At 43.2% G+C, this 23888-nt stretch overlaps 1 protein-coding gene across 4 annotated transcripts in view; it reads right to left on the bottom strand.

Moving 5' to 3' along the window:
* Positions 1–23888, bottom strand: part of sema5ba (sema domain, seven thrombospondin repeats (type 1 and type 1-like), transmembrane domain (TM) and short cytoplasmic domain, (semaphorin) 5Ba) — a 220391-nt gene that overhangs the window by 117571 nt on the left and 78932 nt on the right. For all 4 annotated transcript variants that reach the window (XM_074657944.1, XM_074657943.1, XM_074657946.1 and 1 more), the window contains exon 3: positions 6328–6564. In XM_074657944.1, the coding sequence (XP_074514045.1) occupies positions 6328–6517 (190 nt within the window). In that variant the 5' untranslated portion in view covers positions 6518–6564. The remainder of the gene's footprint in view (positions 1–6327; positions 6565–23888) is intronic.

Here is a 23888-nt window from a genome sequence, read left to right as displayed (position 1 = left end):
TGTCTACCTCGTCTTCGTCTGCTGTCAGCTATTTACATCCAGTCACGTCTTGTTTTGGACAGAGTGGGTGAAAACTCATGTGTGTGTGTGGAAGATGATTTCATAAACCAATGATTTGTCTTAGTTTTAGACTTGTGAGTGACATTTAAATATCGACCTAAAGCCCCCATCCTGTGTATTTTGGCATTTCCAGGCTGTTTCATATTTGAGTCATTCACATTGAGTCATATACTTAGCTAGCCCAACTGAAGCCGGGGCCAGGCCGGCCGTATGACTAGCGCAAGGCGGCTGCGTTACCTGTTGTTTTTAATTTCGGTGTCCATGTTAACAGGTTATGGCAGCTACACAGCCGCGCATGAGACACTGCCTCGGCTAGAGATTCGAGGTCTCGCCTATTTTTGACGCGAGCCGCGCGGTTCACAACAACAACAGAAAGTGAAGGTCATCTATTGGCTGTATAATGACATCATATCAGCAACATTACGACAGTTCCAATGTCTATATCTGTAGAAAACGTTACAGACATGGAAAAAAAGTAAAGACTTTTTTCTTTTAATCAACACTTCCTGCTTTCATTTAAAAATAAAAGCCCTCAAGCGTTTTTTTCTGTGGACAGAATTCCTTCATTTGTTAACACAAGGCTTTTATTCTGAAATATGGGCCGGAAAGTGTTGTAGAACATGCAGTGACTTGCAGAGCTCCATGAATGAATATAGTACGGGGTTTTAATGGTGGATTATTACTATTATTTACAAATTACCACATGTTTCTCAAACTTCCTCTGTCTAAAATAAATATAAATGACATTTATAATGAAATGAAATGGCCATTAAAAGGCAAACTCTATGTAGAAAGAAAGTGCTGACAGCAGCAAAAACGCAGCAGAAACGCAGCCGCCACGTGACGCTCCCGCTAGAGAAATAAAGGAATGCCGGATGCGGTGTCGGTGCTGGGAGATGAGGCGATAGCGGCCGGTGCTGGTGGACGGTGAATCTCCAAAACGTCCAGAAACTGCATTTCAAACGGCGGAGCTCGGCAACATGTATATATCCGTCCTCCGCGGCGGCTCCTCGGTGCAGCAGCTGCCAAACGGCCGCCTCGCCAGAAGGAGAGGGTGAAGAAGAGAGCGAGTGAGAGTCGGTGTGTTGAGATAATTCTGGTCTCATTTGTGGTCTGATAAACAATAAATTCATCCAAACGGGGTTGCGAAACGATGCAATCTGGTTGCCATGGTGATGAATAACGTCTGACTATTAACCACGCCCCCATTCTTCTGTTTGAGAAAGAACCAAAAAAGCAGGAAGTAACGCTGGCTGGGGTTTAAAGCCAGAGGAAGGAGCTGGGCTTTAACTCTGATAGCATGCTCCAGTGGAGAGACCGACTCAGACACACTGGCTAGATTAAATCTAACCACGTCACACACACAGACTCTGACTGCACCACAGACACCCTCTTAGATCAGCAAACATACAAACACAAACTCGTCATTATAGGCACATACACGGGTATACGTTGGTATTCTCACTGCGTGACCACGCTGAAATCTTCTCAGCCGGTCTCCTCCAGGTGACCGAGGTAGCTCGCTTCAACAGGCCGCTATACAGCGCTCATCAATCACGGAGGCTAATCTCAGGTTCTCGCTGACACTTTCATTGTGCGGGTCTTTTCTATACGGCTGCCTCCACATAATGCCCGGCTCGGCCCTGCTTTGACAGAGCCGGCAGCCCTGCAGCGCCCCGCTGCCATGAGAGCCATTCTCAAGTGGGCCCGCCTTTCAAGTGGAGCACCGGTGGAGCTCGGGCTAATCTGGACATCTGGAGGGTGAAGCGGGACGCTCAGCGTATATAGGTGAACTCCATAATAACCATTTCACCAGTGCTATGGATTAAAAAATCCATTACAAAGAACAGCAAAAGAAAAGGACCAAATGGCACAGAGCTCTTTATTTCCATTTTCAGTTCCATTATCCAGAGTTCAGACCTGAAACCCGGCTCTGAAACTAGCACCCGCCGAATGCGGGTAAATTGTTGACAGTGGGGTAAAATCGTTAGGCCGTCCGGCACTTTGGCAGACAGAGAAAACACTAGAGATGGGAACAGAGAATTGGTTCCCGTTGGTTCCTAGTTGTCCGATTCCTTGGCGTCTCATGCCTCCGTGACTTTCAATTCCTCTTATTGATGCTTTCTAACAGTTACGCTGCACAACGACTCATTCGCACGCTGCATCATGATTCAGTTTCTGTTTGGGACCGGCGACAAATCTCTCAGTTTACAAAGACCCCAATTAACTATTAGTTGACTAAGTGATTAAGAGTGGACAGTCCTACTATATACATATATATATATATATATATATATATACATAAAACATGTGAGAAAGAGAGATAAAATAATTTATCAACATAAACACGTTATAAAAAAAAAATCTTTGACCTTTTCTCAGCTTTCTCAGCAACGTAGTTTATTTTTTCTGGTTATAAAACTGGATTTAATTCAACTGCTTTGCTATCAACTTTCCTTAATTACCAATCCATTAAATTATTATTATTATTATAATTATTATTACTATTATTATTATTATTATTATTAATATTATTATTATTATTATTATTATTTATATTATTATTATTATTATTATTAATATTATTATTATTATTATTATTACTATTATTATTATTATTATTATTAAGGCGTTCAATCTCTGCTCAGTAAAAATGACTATTGGGCGAAGGTAAAGTACGTTATCATGATGCGTTCAAATTTAATCTCCTAAAAATTAAGTTTTTGGCGAGAAACTTAAATAAATCCAGATGTTTGCAGATGTTTTCACAGCAATATGAAATAGATAATAGAGAGGGAATTATGACCTGTTTAACTTGTTAACACTTGATCTAAGCAGCTTGTCAAGATTAATTTTAATCAAAGCAAATATTTAAATAATCCTAATCATTTGAATTGTGTGTTTTTATGCGAGTAACCACTAGAGATGACCGTAGCAAAGATAAAATAGGGCTCCCCAGAAGCTATGGTGTGATTTACCATCTTTATGATGTTTTTGGTGTTAAATATACTGAACACTGAATGACATCAGATCTAAAATGTTATTCCTTCATTTATTTAGTGCAGAGATTTCAGAAGTGTCAGATAAAAGACGTGCTGCCACAGCGGCAGGAAGTGAAGAAGTGAATTTCAGACGGTGACTACGACGTGGGGGTGAGTCGGCCCCGGAGCACAGAGGGAGGCTTGGACAGGAACAATGCTGCAGTCCAACAACAAAACAAAACGACTAGAGGAAATGTCTGCAATAGTCTATTTCTAATCACTAGAAAACCTTCTGGCCACCTCTTCAATTTCTGTGTTTCTGTCCTCCATCCCCACCAGACATTTTTTTTTGCTCCTCCAATCTGAGACGCCGTCGCCGTCGGCGGAGGGAACACAAACAGCCCTATTCAAAAATAAACACAGCAATTTTGTGCGTGTTTACCTTTCATTCTGCCATATCTATCTGTGATTCAGTGCCCCCAAACTGTTCTGTTCCATTTCACGCCGCGAGGAAGACCTCGTTTCTTGGCCCACTGTACAGATGAACGGGCTCGATAGCGAGCGCCGTTATTCCCTCACAATCATTTCTATCTTGTCCCCTCTCTTGCTCTCGGTGTTGTTCTTTTACAGCGGCACGCTGACCCGCCTGAATGCACAAAACTGTGAGCTTTTATTGCAACTGGCACAGGTATACCTTTATGAAAACAGTTTATTTTGTTGCTGTGGCACACATATATCCGTACGGAGAAAAGAACGTGCACTGGTGGCGCCACATCCGATGACTTTAAAGTGTGTGCTGCGTGTTTATATACAGAGAACTGTCCCCTTTAAGATGCATGACAGCAATCATTTGCAGCAAAACACATAAAGCATGCACACACCTTTCATTGGCAATGAAGGTTTAAGGTAGATCCCATTCCCACATATTCTTACAACGTCATTCTGTGGCTTATTTTAAAATGAACTTCATAACTTCTGCTTCCACGTCTATTACATTTTACCTTTAACTTCCCGGTAACCTTGTGGGCAACCCTGAGAAAGTGTTTCTGCTTCAGGGTTGAGGTGTAAGTGTGGAGCGCGACTGGAGCCCCATCTGGCTTCATTACATTATCTTTCACTCAGGGTTTCTTCCTCTCTGTGTGATTGTTGAGCGTCGGTTCATCGGCTCTAAAGAGAAGAAGCCTTGACACCAAAAATCTGACATTTACTATTGATTTCTTTTTTTTGGACTGAAATGTTTCAAATAAAAATCAATGTTTTTTTTCCTTGATGTGAGGTTATATCTCAATCTTCACCTCCAAAATGACCGTTTGTATATCAGTTACTCGCCCCGTGCTACCTTGAAATCTGGGAGAAAACCGTTTTCTCTCTCAAGCCTCAAAACGGAGAAAAGAACAGATGAATTGAAGTAAATAGAAGACACGTTTAACAACAGTCAAACTACATGAAAACAACTGTTAAACTCTAAGTCTCATTTATCCAGTCGGATGCTCACTACTTCACAAACACAGGCATCTGTTTTTGATTCTCCGTTCACCGTGGAGGCATGAGAGAAAAATAAAGATGAACTGAGATTCGATATTAAGATTTTACCACTGGACCATGAGAACAAGTTGAATCAGACACTTCTAGAGACTTTTACTTTGGAAAATCTCTAAATGAATCCAGTTAAAATGTTTGATTTTCAGCATGTATGTAGTCAGAGATGTCCTGAAGTCAAATATATCAGGATCATTATCAGGAATTATTTATTTTCCAGCAACCCAGAAATCAAAGAATAAAGACATTTCCCTCACAGATTAGTGGGATTTTCTTTTTAATTTATAATGTTTTATACTTCCGGTGAATATAATCCATCAATCTTATTTCCATAGATGTATTTAGTATCTACAGTTCCCTTTGTTAACACCTTATTTTGAAAAGCTGACGTAGTCCCACGTGTCTACTTCCTGTAACTTCTCCAAGGTGGTCTCTAGCTCTCCCGTCAGCTCCGTTCTCTTTATCATCCATGGTCAGCTCCATCGGGGCCGTTTCAATGCAGAGAACACAAATGTCAGTATCTGGGTGCTCTACAGTCGTAGCGTCGGCCCATTTGACCACGGAGACGAGAGCGACGGCCGGCTCCACCGCCACGTTACCGTCATACCATAACGTTTCCTGCTAACCTTTTCGCACCTTTTTTGGGATATTTTGCAGACTTTTTTTTGGGAAATATTTTAGACTTTTTTTCCGACATATATCGGCCTTTTTACAGACATATTTCAGACTTTTGTTTGAACATATTTCTGCCTTTTTAGGTCTTTTTTTCTGACATATTTTGGCCTTTTTTGGAAATTTCTTGGGCCATATTTCGGACATATTTTGGAATTTTTTCCGACATTTTTTGGACATATTTCAGCCTTTGTTCTGACTTATTCTCTGACATATTTTGGCCTTTTTTTTTAGAAGTTAGCATGCAGCTTTAGCTCTGCTCTGTCTAGCTCTGCTTTTCCTGTCAATGTGTGAAACCCAAAGTGTTTCCATCCTTTACTGGATGTGTAGTGTTTACCACGCTGGATTTAACATGTGAGGGTGCAGGTCGTATCCACGCTGACCCTCCAACGTTTTAGACTCTCTGAATTTTTTTTTTGGTTGACGGATACGGAACGGATATGACGTCACGTTACTCAGACTACCACAATAAAAGTGGTAACTTCCTTCTACCTCCACACAGACTCACATGAAGCAGAAATATTGATTCTGGCATTAAAACATCTATTTAAAATCGTAAAAAAATAAAAAATCACGATACATAGGAGTAACAATATTTTTTCCCACCCCTAATAGCTAATATGCACGCTTCAATATTTGTATATTTATGGCAAGTCATATCGTCCTCGCAATATTGAACACTGTTATCGCAGATTGCAGAGATTCCTCATATCTAGTAGATTCCTAACAGACGCTTTACAGTGATGTCAGACAGAGTGCTGCAGTAGCAGCAGTGAGACGGGATGAAAGTCAACATCATGACTTACAGCAGAGGGTTCCTGGATCCTAATGATTAAATCCAAAGTCAGACTAGAACTGAAGCTGACACTAAAATAAAGAACAGCAGCTTCTTTCAGTCTGAATAAACTCAGTAATATCTGAGCTGTCTCTCACTACGGATTCTCTCACTTTGCTCTCAGTCTGAATGATCTGATAACAAACGGTACTGTAGAGGATGAGATCTGATCACCGGCAGGTTTTACAGTCCTGCATTCTCCCTCGTTCATCACATGTTTAAATAAAACAAGTGTCTGACCTTGGACGGAAACCTTTGGATGCTCTTTCTTGACGCACTCCGGTTGGGTCAGCGGGTCGAACAACGCCGGGGTCGTCGGGACGGCGACGTCCTGCGTGGAGACCGTCGGGGGGAGGAGGAGGAGGAGGAGGAGCAGGAAGAAGAGGCCGGCCATAGACGAGGGGGTGGAGTCCTGCGAGGACGCCGTCATGGTGATGACCTCTCCTCTAACTGCCAAGGTGGGCCTCTGGGATGCAGCTGGAGAGGAGAGAGAAAGAGATTTTTACACCTGGCTTCAAAGAAGAGAAGAGAAACTCTCCTCTCTGAGTCACTTCAAAATCATTTCTTCTCTCCAACTTCCAGCTCCCGTGGGGGCTTCCAGCTCCGAATGCAGCACAGAGGATGAAAGAGGATGGAAAAAATAATGCAAAAGGTATAACATTTTGGGTAAAAAGGACATATCCGTGGGATGAAAGCAAGGATGTTAGGTAACAGGAGGGTGGCTGCTGGAGATGTAAAGCTGAGAGAGGAGGAGAGAGAGAAGACGCTTCAGCAGTGAGCCGTCTCAAAGAAATACCTAACCTCTGACCTCCGGATAATTATTTAAAACGTGCAATTAAACTTTGGGAGTTAATTTAATGGCTGATTAAAATGAGAAAATTGAAAGCAGTAGTGGACTGCTCAATGAGGCGGAAGCTTCCACAAGTCGATGAAGCAGAAACGTTGTAGCTCTAAGAGGAGAAAACGCTTCCTGTACACTGGAAAAGACATTTTTACAGAACGTGTGTGATGCGTATCAACACATGAATAATATCCAGTCATCCTCTGACCTCTACACACAGCCAGCCAGCACACACACACGCACACGCACACATTCCCACACACACTGAGTAAATGTAATCTCCTCCAGTCATAACATATGAGTCTCCAGTGCTGAGCTGAAACCAGCAGTTCATCATCTCCCGCCCCGCGCTCCTTACGATGTTAGCTTAGCGAGGTGTAATATCATTTAAGTAGATTAAAAACGGAGAGCATCAACTTTCTGCAGCTCTTTGGCTGAGGTTACATGTCTCTGTAGGAGTTTTTTCCCTCACTAATGCTTCAATCAATAACGAATTATTAGCTTGGTTGAGTTGCAAATCAACCATCGTTCCCCTGCAATCAATTATCCCTCCCACTACAGCTGCTAACCAATTAGGCAAATGCACAAAGCGCCCATGTTTGTCATTAGAAAACAGTGAAGTCAACAGGCCCCGAGCGGCTGCCAACAAACATACCGTTGATCAAACAGGTGGAAGTGTTCAATGTACTCATTCTGTCTCGAGTTTAAGGGCTCGCTGTTTGACCACAAATCATACAAAAAGGCGTTGAAATACAACCCAGGAAGTTCAGTTTTAGTGATACGTCCATCAGTTTCAGCAGCCTGTTGAACCAGTTGTACATAAACTCTCTCTTAAGTTAGGCGGTAAAGTCCACATTAAACAACACGTTGAAACTAGTTTGACCCTAAAGCTGAGTCCATGTTTAGTTGCACCATGGAGACGTAAAGTTCCTCTCAGCTACTCTGGTGTATCGACCACATTAACCACAATAATGTCGCAGAAAATGACGTTTTCACATTCTGCGGCCAATCAGTGAGAAGCACTATTGTTGATGCAGTTTAACGAAGACGCTAACGGCTAAAAACAGCTACCTTTAATCACCAAACAACAACAAAGAGGTACGTAAACGAGGACAAAGCCTGATGATGAGGTGAGAATTATACCACCTTCATCTGCAGCTCTCTTTACCATCTTATTCTCTTTTTAAAATTCATTATGGTATGCATTGGAGAGCGCCCTGATCAAGCCCTTCTGAGGGGCTTTTGTACCTCTCCATCACATTTATCGTTTATGTAATATCAACTTGTACCTTTTTTATATGTGTAAACAGATCAAATATAAATCTACAGCTAACGTGACGTTGAGTGGTGAAACCATCAACTACAACACGGGGTAATATAATAGAAGGTAACGTCACATCATGATAACAAACACTGCTGGTTGTTGTAAATTAGAAGTTGTTAATTAGAAAGTTATCTAAGCAGATATATATTTACTCGTCAGTGTGGTTTCAGAGGATATTAATATGTAATTGTCTACTTACCGTATGCGTTATCGTTCAATCAATCAAATCAATCAACATGTATTTGTATAGCCCTTCACAACAACCACAAGGAACCCAAAGTGCTTCACATTAACATCAAGAAGTAACCGGAATAAAAACACAACATATCATAAAATGGTACATAAAAGCATTGGGAAAATGTCACAGCGCTACTACAGTAGGTATTAAAAACCAATCTAAATAAAAAAGTCTTGAGCTTAGATGTAAAGAGTACCAGGTCAGTGATAGTGTTATATCAGGGGGGAACTGGTTCCATCGTTTAGGAGCAGCGATCACCTCACAGCTTCTACCTCCACCTCGTTGACCAGATGACCGCAAAGACAGACAACATACTGTGCATTACAATAATCAGATCACAAGCTAATAAAGGCATGAACTGCCTTCTCAAGATGATGCCGATTGAGGAAGGGCTTTACTTTAGCCAGAAGACGAAGCTGGAAAAAGCTCCTTTTAACAACAGAGTCAATCTGTTTATCACATTTCAAACAGCTGTCAAATGTCACCCCCAGATGTTTTACAGTTGGTTTGAAATAAGAAGCCAGAGCACCAAAGCTTGAGACTGCAACATTAGTCACGCACGAAGTACCAAACGAAGTACCAATCGTTACGTTATGTACTCTATTTTGCATGTTCACAGAGCGCCGACATCACGATAGTGCAACTGATCGTATTGTTTTACACTCACAGTAGATTCGAGCACTTGAACTGAATCACCAACTCAAAGTTCTGAAGTGATCCTGTAGCAGAATAATAGTACCAGACACTTGTATGGAAGCACTGAGGTCCTGTTTCTATCCGTGTTACGTTGCAAATCTGCTGCCAGCAGGTCGGTAATCCTCTGGAGCTGCTTGTGGAAAACGATTAATCGTGGGATGTATAAATCGATCATTATGAATGGCTAAGGGGTCATCATCCATCACGGAGCCAACAACGGTATACATCAGTTTAATTCACTCCTCCTCATCCAACAGAAGTTATACCACCTTTCAAAACAATGCACCATGCTAACAGCTATCTAATGGAGGACTTTACACCCACTAGGGGCTAGGGGTGAGATTTAAGTAGTAACTATTTCAGCTGGTGGAACCATTCAAATGTTAGTAGCTCATAAACTCCCACTTAAGTTAGGAACTAGGTTCAAACTAGGCTACGTTTGAATTTACGCATCGCTGATGCGACCCAGTGTTGGTCTCTGACTCGCTCTCTACCAGTGCTGGCCTCTGACTCGCTCTCTACCAGTGCTGGCCTCTGACTCGCTCTCTACCAGTGCTGGTCTCTGACTCGCTCTCTACCAGTGTTGGTCTCTGACTCGCTCTCCACCAGTGTTGGTCTCTGACTCGCTCTCTACCAGTGTTGGTCTCTGACTCGCTCTCTACCAGTGTTGGTCTCTGACTCGCTCTCTACCAGTGTTGGTCTCTGACTCGCTCTCTACCAGTGTTGGTCTCTGACTCGCTCTCTACCAGTGCTGGTCTCTGACTCGCTCTCTACCAGTGTTGGTCTCTGACTCGCTCTCTACCAGTGTTGGCCTCTGACTCGCTCTCTACCAGTGCTGGTCTCTGACTCGCTCTCTACCAGTGTTGGTCTCTGACTCGCTCTCTACCAGTGTTGGTCTCTGACTCGCTCTCTACCAGTGTTGGTCTCTGACTCGCTCTCTACCAGTGTTGGCCTCTGACTCGCTCTCTACCAGTGCTGGTCTCTGACTCGCTCTCTACCAGTGTTGGTCTCTGACTCGCTCTCTACCAGTGCTGGTCTCTGACTCGCTCTCTACCAGTGTTGGTCTCTGACTCGCTCTCTACCAGTGTTGGTCTCTGACTCGCTCTCTACCAGTGTTGGACAGTATTTTGCATAATATAATATTAATTTCCCCATTAAACCTGAGGTAGGAAGAATGTTTCTGGCATCATTGGGTTTACTAAAGTCTGGTACTGATCGCTCTGATCTCATCAGATATACTGTAGGCCCATTTCAAGGCCTCTTTAAGGCATCATAAGGCATCATAAGGCATCATAAGGCCATCTCCACGCTAATACAGATACAGTTTCTGTGTTATAATTGTTTCATCATGCACAGACTTTTTTGTTTTTTTGTTTTTTACTTTGCATCCATCCAGACTGAACAATAGAGCTTAAATCTCCTCTACAGGCCACTTGAGCCGGCAGCTTTCTGCCTCTCCGGCAGGCAGATGTCTGATTTCCAGAGAGCTGTTTGTTGTTTACAGAGCAAGCATGAATGTTGGAGTTTGCCGTCAAGTCGATACTCTCACAAAGGGATGATGCCGTTGTGACATCTGTCCGTCTCCCCCCTCAGGCTTCTGACCAGGACCGCCGACACCAGGGGGACACCGGGTCACTCGTCTCAAAAGGACACTCGAACCTTTAAATAATCTGCTGGAATAATCTCTCAAAAATATACATATCTGTGAGTAACGCTGCAACCATTAATCCATTCAACTATTAAATTAATCACCAAATATTTTGATGATCGATTAAATCGGTTTGAGTCATTTATTTAAGAATAAAAAGTCTAAATTCTCTGATTGCAGCTTCTTAAATGGGATTATTTTCTGGTTTCTTTCCTCCTCTATGACAGTTAAGTGAATATCTTTGAGTTGTGGACAAAACAAGACGTCATCTTGGGCTTTGGGAAACACGGACTGACATTTTATAGACCAAACAACTAATCGATTAATCGTGAAAATAATCAACAGATTGAAAATAATGGTTAGTTGCAGCTCTACTTGTGAGTCACATTAAAAGCTTCTTTTATCTTCCTAAATTATCCGTGACATATTGGTCCAAAACTATTTGACTTTCCCTCGCTATAACGCAAAAAAATGGTTTGGTCTGTCACGCTACTGAAAGAGAGAAAATGAGAGTCCATTTCCTGTCCTCTGGCATCACTGGGGATATGCGTCATAGTTCGTTTACATACAGTACTTGACCGCTGGCTGCATGGCGATGGCGATGGCGATGGCGGACCTGCCTCTGACTCTACCCCTTTCCATAACGTCTTTGTTCTCTAGACTTATGGTTCGCGTCCACAGGGGCTTTTTTATCGCGAGGGACCGCCTCTCTTCCCAGCATTGGACGCTTGATGGGCTGCCACTAGACACCTGATTGGACGAACGCTTTCCCATCGTGTGCTGCTGCTCCCAGCTTTCAAACCGGAACCAACACGGCGGCTCGTTTGGAAACTTTCTTTCTTTCTTTCTAGAGGCGGCGAGTCACGCCGGTCTGGACGCCCCTGATTTGTATAAAGTAGCCTAGACCTCAAATTCATGCAAATGAGGAGCAGCCAACGTGACGCCCCGTCTCTCGAATTGTGCCGCCACGCTACCAGAATGCATTGCACGGCTGCTTACACAGACAATGAATGGGAAGCTTGGAAAAGACGGAGCCTGTGGACATGAACCATAAGTGGTTCTACATCTGACCCCTGGAAAACCTCCAGCTCTGCTACTTTTCCATCTTTTCCCACTTCTACATCCTATATTTGAGGAGCTAAATTACTGTATGTGCTTCCAGCTTTTGATTGGCTGAACACATCTACCTGACTGAGCTCCTCTGGTATTAATAGAAGAGATGGAAACTCTGGAGTGTATATCTGGGAGCTGATGACTGTGTTCCAGCCCAACAACCAGGTAATCTGCCTTTTAGCCCTACATGACACTCGCTGCTCGTCTGCATTTGGGTTCTGTTACCTGTTACCGAAACCTTGGCAAGCTCACATTACAGCGTGATCTCTGAGATCACACTCTGTCTTCTCCGTCTCCACTACAAAGAGAGACTGAACTGAAGCTACACTTATGAGTGATCTGTGTTAGTGCTACTTGACATGAGTCCAGTATTTAACACTGTAGGTTTCAGATTCTGTCATTTCATTTGGAGGTCTGAGTCGTTTCTATTCAATCAAAGTGAAGTGAATAACATGATGAAGTTAAGGTCTGGACATCTTGCTAGAATAATTCTAATAGTCAGAATCCAAGCTTCATCTTTTTGACATCTCAAAAGCTCTTCAGTCATATTATTCTTTTCTATTTAACCAAAGTGAAGCAGATCAACTTCTGCTTTTAAAGAAATGTTGCAGCAAAGCTTTTAATCAAATGAAAAACTGGGATCATATGTCCCCTATTTCAGCATCTCCTGATTGGTTGTCTGCTCCAGGATTGATCTGAACACTTTACTGATGAGTTCTGAGGACCGGCTGGTCGCCTGGTTATCTTTCTAAACTCTTACTTTCCTCATTCATTCTTTAAATGAATGTATATTATCACATTGATGCAAAAAAAATCCAGTGTTGTGAATCAATGAAATTGTTAGTCAACTAAAGCTGGGCGTACCCGGGACGATTCTAGAAATGTTGTTGTGTACGTCCTACTCCTGCTGTACGAGTCAATCGTTTGCATATTACGAGTATGAAGTCGTATTATTACGAGAATAAAAAGTTGTAATATTACGAGAATAAAGTCATAACTTTACGAGAAAAAGTCCTGCAGGGCCTGAAATGTGGAAAGGCAGCAGGATATGATAACATCTCTCCAGAGTTCATGAAACATCTGGGCCCCCGAGCTCTAACCTGGCTGACCCAATTCTATACCAGGATAATACAGTCAAACTCAATCCCAAAGAAATGGCGGTCAGCAAAAGTAATTGCCATACCAAAACCTGGTAAAGACCACAAACTACCAGCAAGCTACCGCCCAATCTCTCTACTCTGCGTCCCTTTCAAAATCCTAGAACGCCTTATATTACAACGCATATCTCCAGGAGTAGAAGAGATTCTTTGCGTAGACCAGGCCGGTTTCCGCAAGGGCCGCAGCACAGGAGAACAAGTACTGGCCCTAACCACCTTCATCGAAAATGGTTTCGAGCGCAAACTGAAGACAGGAACAGTATTCCTCGACCTCACAGCTGCCTACGATACTGTTTGGCACAAAGGCCTCCTGCTAAAACTCACAAAAGCACTCCCTGCCTGGGCAACAGCAACAATTAAAACTCTGCTAACTAACCGGAGGTTCAGAGTTCACCTTGGACAGAATAAGAGTGCATGGAGAAAACAGTCAAACGGGCTCCCACAAGGGTCAGTCCTCGACCCAACCCTGTTTAACCTTTACACAAATGATCTACCCACCACTAAATCCCGTAAATTCATCTACGCTGATGACATCTGTCTGGCAACCCAAGCACCAGACTTTGACTCTCTGGAACAGGTGCTCACGGAAGACCTCACAAAGCTGGACCAGTACTGCAAAACCTGGCGCCTAAAACCAAGCCCCGCTAAAACAGTCTCCAGTGTATTCCACCTCAACAACGCAAAAGCTGCTTCACAGCTAAATATCCAACTCAGCGGACTTAAGCTGAAGCACGCCCTCAACCCAACTTACCTGGGAGTGACACTTGACAGGACCCTATCCTTCAAGGAACACCTGAAAGGAACGGCAGCTAAGGTGAAGACTAGAAACAACCTGCTCTGTAAGCTCGCTGGCTCAAAATGGGGGGCAGCAGCCCCCACATTGCGCACCTCGGCACTGGCCCTTGCTTACTCTGCAGCAGAATACTGTGCCCCTGTTTGGTCCAGGTCACCCCATACACACCATGTGGACACCCAGCTCAACACAACCATGCGAATCATAAGCGGGATTATTCGTTCAACACCACTCCCCTGGCTCCCTGTTCTATCCAATATAACCCCCCCACATATCCGGCGAGTAGCATCTACTCAAAGGATGCTTCAAAAGGTCGAAGACTCTCCCCATCTACCAATCCATGCAGACATCTTCAACCCACCCACTGCCCGTCTTCCATCTAGACGACCGATATGGAAGAATACCCCACCAGCCGACTTCACCATCCAATCAGCATGGGAAAAGGAATGGGAGTCCAAGGATGTCCCAAACAAACATCTGGTGTCAGACCCCACCCTACAGGTCCCTGGCACCAACCTGCCAAGGATACAGTGGTCAACTCTTAATAGATTCAGGTCCGGACATGGCCCCTGCTTGGCCAGCCTTCACAAATGGGGCAGCAGCCCAAGCCCATTGTGTGCCTGTGGAGAGGTGCAAACAATGGAACACATCATTGAAGCTTGCCCGCTCCACAGTCTAAAAGGAGGGTTAGACACCCTCCATACAGCAGACCAGGAGGCAACTGCATGGCTCAAGGACTTTGCATTCGCTAAATAAATAAATACGAGAAAAAAGTCGTAATATAAGAATAAAGTCATAAAAAAAGAAAATAACAAGTAAAATTACTACTTTATAATATTATGACTTTATTCTCTTAATCTCAGATTTGTTTTGTTTCCTCAACGTGGCCCTAATACTCCGTCCTACCGTCGTACCATAGACCTACAACAATGACAAATAAAAATGGAAACAAACAGTTCTTCATTTCCATGTTTCTAAATCCACAGAGAGCCTCTGGAGAGGAGCTGAAGAGACGCAGGCTGCTGACCCTGGACTAAGACCAAAAGGACCGATTAATGGACTTGTGTCCTATCTCAGCCCTAAACCAGAGATATCAAAGAGAGATCTCTGGATAGAGAGTTATGTAAATGATTCCTTCAGCAGACTCTGCATTCATTTTTATTTTCCTGACATGTCCTCTTTTATTATCCCCGACAGACAGCACAGAGTGACATGAAACATGAGGAGAGAGACAGCAGGATGATGTATGATTAAGGTGAAATCACACAGAGAACATTATGCTTACAAGGTAAGTTCTCCCTCTTTTCTTTATTCCTATCATCCGTACTGCAGGAGTGGCTTTGACAGGTGCTTAATTCACATTAAATCACTGAGTCCTGAAAGTCAAAGTCTGACTCTACAAATCCTCTCATTAGTGTAAAAGCTGGACCGAGAGCCGGCGGGGCAGGAGATCGTGACAGATGACCGGGAGTCTGCTGTAAGTTCAGACCGCGGTGGATGAGTTATCTCTGGATCCGCGCTGTCAGCAGCAGCAGGACGAGGTTACTGAGTGCATGTCAAAAAACTCTGTAGAAAGTCACGTCAAAAACTGGAAACATCCGGCCATGGACAGCTGGTCACACTCCATATTGGGTCACAGCGAGTGGGCAGAACATCCACTCTGAGTGTGTGTGTTTATGCCAAGCAGAGCCTCTTCCAGGCCACTCCAAAGAGTCCATCCAATTTCCCGTCCCGCTGTGTTCTGGATTAGCAAAGTTAGTCAGCGGGGAGCCGGGCCGATCCATACCATCGGGCGAGCTGTCTCCGTAAACACCGACACACACACAGCGAGAGTCGCAGAGACACTGTTTGCCCGTCAGTCAGTCATTCAGACGTCCTGCCGGATGCAGCCAGTCGATTAAAGGTGCACTATATGCCGAGGACTTACGGGGTACTTGTGTGGATTGGACTAACAGATGTTCAGGCACGTCTCTTTGTCAATAACTGTGTGAACAGTGAGCACAGAGATTTACCGCCTTAAAGCTGAGGAAATGCTGTTTGCAGAGGAGGAAAGGCAGTTTCAGTCCTTTTTTTAAAAAGCAAAAAGTCCTGCAACCACTCAGGTATTGAAGGTATCATTGTGAAAAATGTCCAGTCTGCACCGGTGGCTCCGACATGCACAGAGCGGGGTGTGATGAGGGGCTGTGAATCTCTTTATATCCAGTCTCACCTGCTGCTGGAGCTCCTCACCGTCAGCTGGACAGAAGCACAGTATATGCCTTACATTTTACTTTCCAAAATTGAGTTTGAATAAAATTATAAAGTAGTTTCAAACACCTGAATCCTGGATTCCTGAGCTTTCGTGGCTTCTATGAAGTCTTTCTTCACTTTAAAGTCCAATTTTCTGAGATTAAATTGCATTTTATTTCATGTGCTACAGGGATGCAAAACCGAACCGTGAAAAAACAAACCGTTCCATGACGTACAAACTATTCTATTCACTATTAAATACAGGCGGGGTCTGAAGTTAGCACCCGCTACCTGCTAAATGTGGGTAAATTGTTGGCAGTGGCGGGTGAAATCATCAGGACATCCGCCACTTTGGCAGGCAGGGAAAACCCTAGTGACTGGAAGAGAGAACCGTGCTTGTCCGCTTTCTTGGCATCTCATGCCTCCGTATCGTTTCCTTTTATTGATGCTCCGAAAGTTACGCTGCACAATGATGCACACGCACAACGTTTCATGTTTCAGTTTGTTTTAGACCGGAGTCACGCCGGAGAGAAGAAAAAGGTGATCAACAGCATGACGCTACTAAACCTGAGTGGATGCACCTCCTCTGATAAATCTGTGTTGAAATCAGCAGAATGAGAGTTAGTAACGTTTTCTGTTAGCTGCTGGGCAGCACAGTCCTGCTTGGATAAATAACGGAGCTACCGACGTAAACGGAGGTGCCATTGAGTTATTATTATGAGACGTCCACGGTCTGCTCAGCAAAATGACGATTGGGCGAAGGTAAATTACAACGTTATCGTGATGCGTTCAAATGTAATCTCGTAAAATGTAGTTGTTGGTGAGAAACTTGAATAAATCCAGTTGTGTTTGAAGGAGTTGTTTTCATATCAATATAAAATAGATAATAGAGAGAGAATTATGACCTTGAAAACTTCATAACAATTTACCAAGATTATTTTGAATCAAAGCAAATATTTAAATAATTTTAAAACGTTTGACAAAAGTTCAATATCAGCTTAATGTTGGAGGAAATGTTGGATGACTGGCGATCATTCACATACTGTATCTTCTGGGGCTGTCCAGTTCTGCAGGGATTTTGGCAAGATATACAGTAAAAAAGGAGAATGAAAATTGCTATCCCAATGGATCCTGTGTTGTTTCTACTTGGAGAACCACCCCAAAACGTAAAGGGTAAAGACCAAAGATATATACTACTATGCATACTTCTACTGGTTGCTAGAAAGATGATAAATTGGAGGAAAGTGCCGTCACCGACGCAAACCCAACGGACTCAGACACTGACAGCAAAACTGCAAATGAAGATGGACATTTTTCTACAAAGATGGACTCCAGTTATGACGTACTAGACTATATTAATGTTAGGATGTGGACAGATGTGCTGTATATAAAAGCCCTCTGCCAAGGAATGTTCAGCAGTGTTATATGTTGTATGATACGGACTTTGAAATTTAAATGAAACTAAGTATGAAACTAAGGACTGGAGGAAGGACGAGCCAGAAGGAAGCATGGAGAGAGAGGAGGAAGGAAGGAGGTAAAAGAAAGCATAAAGGAAAAGACAAGGAAGGATGACAAAACAAGGAAAAGAAAAGGATGAAACTAAGGAAGTGAGGGAGGAAAATAAGATTGCAGGAAGGAGAGAAAGAGGGAAGGGAAGGGAGTATTAAAGAATAAGGTCAAGAGGAAAAGATAAAAAAGAAAAATGATAAATAAGGGAAGAAGAGTGGTTTGAGAGGAAGTAAAGTTAACAGGCAAGAGAGAAAAAGGACATGGGAAGGATAGACAGAACAGAAATAAAGGATGCAAGGAAGTAAGAAAAGAAGGGAGGAAACAAGACTGGACGTGAGGGAAGGGAGAAAAGAGGGAGGAAGGAAAGGGTTAGGGTTATAAATCTGAATCTGCAAAGTAACTCATTTCCTCTGACATACTGTGGAGTAAAAGTCTGGAAAGTAGCACTACATTAAAACTGTTATCTGAGTAAATGAACTCTTTAGACACACATGTTGAGCTGAATGTTTAGATCCTAGAGGCGGTGTGTTTCCTGTAAAGGTGCGTCGATATCTCTCCAGGATGCTCCGGCCTAAAGCAGTAAAACAACTGAGGTTTTTTTTCTTCCTCCCGGCGGCTCACAATAAAACGACTACAGCTCCTCGGTGTTACGATAATTGTGGAAGGCTCAACCGAGATAAACAAGGTAAGCTCTCCTTTTAAAAAATCATTTCCACTCTTTATCCAGATTGCAGCCGGTACATTTCCACCTCTCCTGAGCTCAGGCGCTCGTAAGTCCCTGCCAATGCCAAAGCCGACGTCGCGTATCTATGGCAACAGAGCGGCAACTTGGTAGTCAAGCAGCGGGAACCGGGTTGAGTGTATTTCAGCACACAGACCTCAACGGTCTCCCGGGGGGGGGGGGGGGTTGGATGGCGGACTGCCCGCTGATGCAACACGGTATGAGGAAGTGAAGTGCCCGGGACAAAAGACACAATTCAAGTATGCAAATGTGAGCGATGTGCGTTAAAATTAGGTATAGATGACATTTAGCTACAGTACAGTGAGTCAACCAACTCACCTGCCAGCTCGGAGGGGAGAGAAAGCTGGAAGGAGTCATGAAGAGAAATCTAAATGAGGGTTTCAGGGCAGCATGTTGGCAGGCTTGTTGTTTAACTGCAATGGATATTAAAAATATATTATGAAAAACAACCATCTCCTGTATGAAGTGGCTGTATCCTGCATTATTATAAACTATAGTAAGCTGGCTATTATGCTCAGCCCCTCTTCTTCTCTTCATGCATTAGCTCATTTATCTGTTCTAAATGAACCTTAAAGGGAGATTTGTCAAGTATTTACTCCTCTTATCAACATGGGAGTGGGCAAATATGCTGCTTTATGCAAAATGTATATATATTTATTATTGTAAATCAATTAACAACACAAAACAATGACAGATATTGATCCAGAAACCCTCACAGGTACTGCATTTAGCATAAAACAATATGCTCCAATCATAACATGGTAAACTGCAGCCCAACAGGCAACAACAGCTTTCAGTGTGTCAGTGTGCTGACTTGACTATGACTTGCCCCAAACTGCATGTGATTATCATAAAGTGGGCATGTCTGTAAAGGGGAGACTCGTGGGTAACCATAGAACCCATTTACATTCACTGATCTGGAGGTCAGAGGTCAAGGGACCCCTTTGAAAATGGACATGATAGTTTATCCTCTCCAACATTTAGTGTAAGTTTGGAGCGTTATTTAACCTCCTTCATGACCAGCTAGTGTGACATGGTTGGTACCGATGGATTCATCAGGTTTTGTCGTTTCATATGATACCAGGATCTTCACTCTAGCTTTAAAACTCAGCCGCTACAACCTAAAAATTGCAAGCGGCATTAAAGAAATTAGTGGCGTTAAAATTAATTTGCATTAATTATTGCTTTAACTTTGACAGTCTGTATATCAATACATTATTGCCTTGCAAAATATTGTGATTCTATGCTTTATTGATGTTTTCCCATACCTCTAATTAATCATAAATGATCCTGGCCATTCAAATTCAAGTGGAAAAAAAGCATGAATGCCGTGCAGCATTTAGTATGACGTCATTATATAGACCACTTTCTCTCAGCACCTCCAACTCCCTGCTGTTGTAATAACCTCTTCTCCCACTTCCCTCGTTCATTTAGCTGAAACTGTGGAGTCAGAAGATGGAAGGAGGCTCTGAATGCTACCGTTAGCCTCCAGCTAAAGACAGGACTCAGGTAGAGAGAGATTCCTCCGGGCAGCAGGGCCTCTCGGCAGGTATGTCGATCCTCCTCGTACTAGTTGTAAAACCCTCTCCCCAATCTCATTTCATCCTCCTCCTCCTCCTCCTCCTCCTCCTCCTCCTCTTATCACTCCTTATTTGGTTTGCACTCCACTGCTCCCTCATTTCTTTCTTCCATCACTCCAGAGACAGTTATGGACCACGAGTTTCCAGAGTCCGCTGCTGCACCTTCTGGTGCCGGCCGTTTGCTTCTTCATTTCAAGCCGGCCCGGCGAGGGGAGTTCCTCTAATTACAGCTCAAAGCTAACTCCCTGAGCCCGATCTCATCACAATCTATTACCACTCTGATTAAATTGCTTCTGGCCCATTGGGAAGCAGTGGTATAAAAAAAAAGAGCTGCCTATTTTATGCTATTTCGGAGGAGGGAAAGGAAGGAAGTGTACGTGGCCGGCGGGTGGGAAAATAATGTTTGTTGTTTTTATAAAGGTCTGTCATCACGGAGAGCGGATAGGAAGTTTAATTGGTGATTTCTACAGCGACGCTCCCGGAGGAGGACCCTTTTCTCTTTGATTCGTTAGAAGTGATTAGACATCATTGTTAAGCATCTTTTAGCAGGATTTCAAGTTAAGCCCCTCCAGAGCTTTAAGTGCATGAAAGATGTGTTCGTACATCTCCAACGCTCGTCATTAGACTGTATGGCAACAGGAATACCAATACCTCCTCATCCAACAGGCTCACAGGAATTCACTCGCACACACACAAATGAATTACAGCAGAAGGAAATAACACCTGTTTCCTCAAGGAGCTAAACACGAGAGCGACGCCGCAGAGTGTAGATCAAGCTGCTTTAAAACACAACACAATGCTGCAGAGCTCATTTCACACTTGTCACTTCATCTCACCGTCATTTCAGTTGAAGAAACAGTAGAGTATGTGTGTTTACAGGAGGGATGCAATCATTTATCGGCCCATCTTCTCCTCGTTGACTGATATCTACCTATCGGCAATTAAGACCACATTCTCCCATGGCTCTGGCCGATGTTCATCTGTTGTGTTGCATCAAATTGCACCGGCTAAATGTCTTGTTGATTCTCTAATCTCCAAAATGTCAAAAGTTTTTGATCCCAAATCACAGCATGGCTTTTTCTATGCCGTTGCTCAAGGTCTTGGTGACTTAATGTGGTATTCTGGAGGATTATTGATCATTTTGATCAGTTCTCCAGAGGTAAGAAACGGTTAACAGCGACCTTTTCCTAAAGCTAACTAAGTAGTTTTTGTCACAGAACTTCGGTACTTAAGTTATGCCATTCCCGGTGTTATTTTAACCCAAACTGCGATCTTTACCTAAAGCTAACTAAGTAGTAACCATATCTGTGTGTTGGTTATTTGCGGTCGGTCTCCAGCTGCTGATTCGGTGAAGAAGACACTGGCTGGACACGACTGACGGCGGGCGCCGTGCACACGTGTGGTATCTTTACAAATTAAAGTGAAAGTAAAAGTGGGACGTGGGAGTATTACACCGTCTCTGAGAAAGATCAGCGACAACAACGTTGTTGTGTTCAACAAAATATTGAGCAGTAAAACAATGACTTGCAAGTTTTATTAAAAACAGTCGCTGCAGTCTGGATGAAGGAACCTTCTGTGAGCGTTATGTGTCACTAGGAGCCCGTCAGACCGGCGAGGGCTGACGCAGCGCCGTGCCGTGCAGCAGTCCGTCCCCCATACCGGGACCAAATCGTAGTCCCGCGGCTCCGTCGTGGGTCCGTCCTGATCGGACAGCTGATCAATATGCTGTTTTAGCAGGAGTGTGGGTATTGATTAGCAGTATTTATCCTATCAATAACAGGATATCTGTTGTTATAATTCATAAATACATTTATTCTAGTTCAATTTATACATTGATTTACATTTATTCTAGTGCAATAATTACATTTATTCTAGTTCAATTTATACACCCAAGTAAAGTCTGTCGCTTTTACTTTCACATTTAGTTTATGTTTCACAAAACTAATATGTCTGTTGTACTGTACTGAAACGTTCTTGTCATTGAGCAGGTCGTAGTTTAGCAGCTCAAAAGGCTTCTGAAGCTGTTATTGAATGTGAACGGAGGTTATATTAAAGCTTGTTTCACACATGTATGTGACTGAATTTGCGCTGATTCAAAGACAGTGTAGTGAAGAAGAGCTTCCTTAGTTTCCACGTGTCTCTGTTTAATCAAACTATTAAATCAAACCAACCTTACAACACGGTGATAAACGCCGACAGCCGCTCCACGGATGCATATTGCCACCATATTCCCATCCTATTCAGCCTCTCCCAGCCCGCCCTCGGGGGGGTTCGGTCCAGCCAAGGCTACATTGACCATGTCTAATTCACCTCAATAGATCAGCCCCACCAATCTCTTTAATGGGGGGGCAACGGGCCCTCATGGGAGTCTGGAGGGAACTGGGTCCAACATGTAGACAACACACTCGGGGGAAGGACGCAGGAATGTGCGATGAAGATGGCGACAGCGTGAAGAGATAGGAGATGATGTTTTCTCTTTCTCTTGTTGGTGAGGAAGGGTGACGGAGGGGTCACAGCCGTTATTGAGTCTCTCCACTCATGCTTGAGAAGGCAGGCACAACCGGAGAAAAGGTCCTCTAAAGGAATGAGGGAGGGCTGACCTCGAAGAGGGTGTATGTGTGTGTGTGTGTGTGTTGACAACGTTGAGTGACAGGGCTGATGAGGTGGCGAGGTTGGCAGGCGCTGTCTGGATTATGTCCGATATCAAATCAGCGGCTGTAGCTGGAATCAAGGCATCATGGCGCCCCGAGGGAAGAAGGCATCTGATACACTCGTATAGCGGAGGGACTGTCAGCGGGGACGGGGACGTGAGAGGAGACAGCTAAACACAGAGACGGAGATGTGTGTGTGTGTGCTCATATTGTGTCTGTGTACATGTGTAAACCTCCATGTATCTGTGTGCAATCTGTGATAAAGAGGCTCTGTAGAATACCTGCCTGTCTGTCAGGCTGTCTGATGCTTTCTGGGGGATTTACTCCTCTTTTTTACTTTTCCGTTAATTATTTTCCAATACTTTATGTACAGAGTAAGGCTGTCATATTTAACGTGATAATAACTACCACTAATTTCTTTGATGCATTAACGCAACTTGTGATTTTTAATTAAGCTCTTAAAGATCCGACGGGTATTTTCGGAAGTTGTAGCGGCTCAGTTTTAAAGCTAGAGTGAAGATACTGGTATCATATGAAACTATAAAACATGATGAATCCATCGGTACCAACCATGTCAGACTAGCTTGTCGAGAAGGAGGTTAAATAACGCTCAAAATGTACGCAACATTTTTACCGATTGACTGCCCTAGTTTAAACTTAATGTTAAAATGATGTTCCCCTTTCTTGTTGGTACATGTGCTTCAACATCCTTCATCATCATTTACATTCTGGTTTCTGTTAGGAAATTAACAATAATAAATATATACACACATTTGCATAAAGCAGCATATTTGCCCACTCCCATGTGATTAACTATAGACAATCAAAATGTAAACTGTTATTGTTTCTCATTCAGGTGTGAGTTCATTCTGACTAAATAATCTCCCTTCAAGATCTACTAACTTGTTCGTTCCATAGATTCTGACTCTCACGGCAGATTACATTTGCTCTATTGTCATGATATTGTAGATGTTATCTGTGTCTGAAATCACTCCCTAAACAGACACTCTGTAGTTTTCTCTCTATAGTGAGCAGTAATTTGAGATTTTGAACACTTATTAATCCAACCCTGTCTCCTACAAAATTACATTCTAGTGACGTTTCGAGGGAAATGTATTTTCTGCAGTTTTAAACAGTTTGTGCTTAACGTGATTTGAAACAAAACAAAACAAAGACGCTACAAAACTACTTGGTTTGGTTTAATAACACATCATGGTTGGGCTTCAAATAAGTACGTTTGTTACATTATTTAAGTTACGGAGGTAAATTTAAAAAAGTGT

The sequence above is a fragment of the Sebastes fasciatus genome, chromosome 14 (genome assembly GCF_043250625.1).
Source record: "Sebastes fasciatus isolate fSebFas1 chromosome 14, fSebFas1.pri, whole genome shotgun sequence".
In the NCBI taxonomy this organism is placed as follows: Eukaryota; Metazoa; Chordata; class Actinopteri; order Perciformes; family Sebastidae; genus Sebastes; species Sebastes fasciatus.
This window is presented reverse-complemented; position numbering and strand designations above follow the sequence as displayed.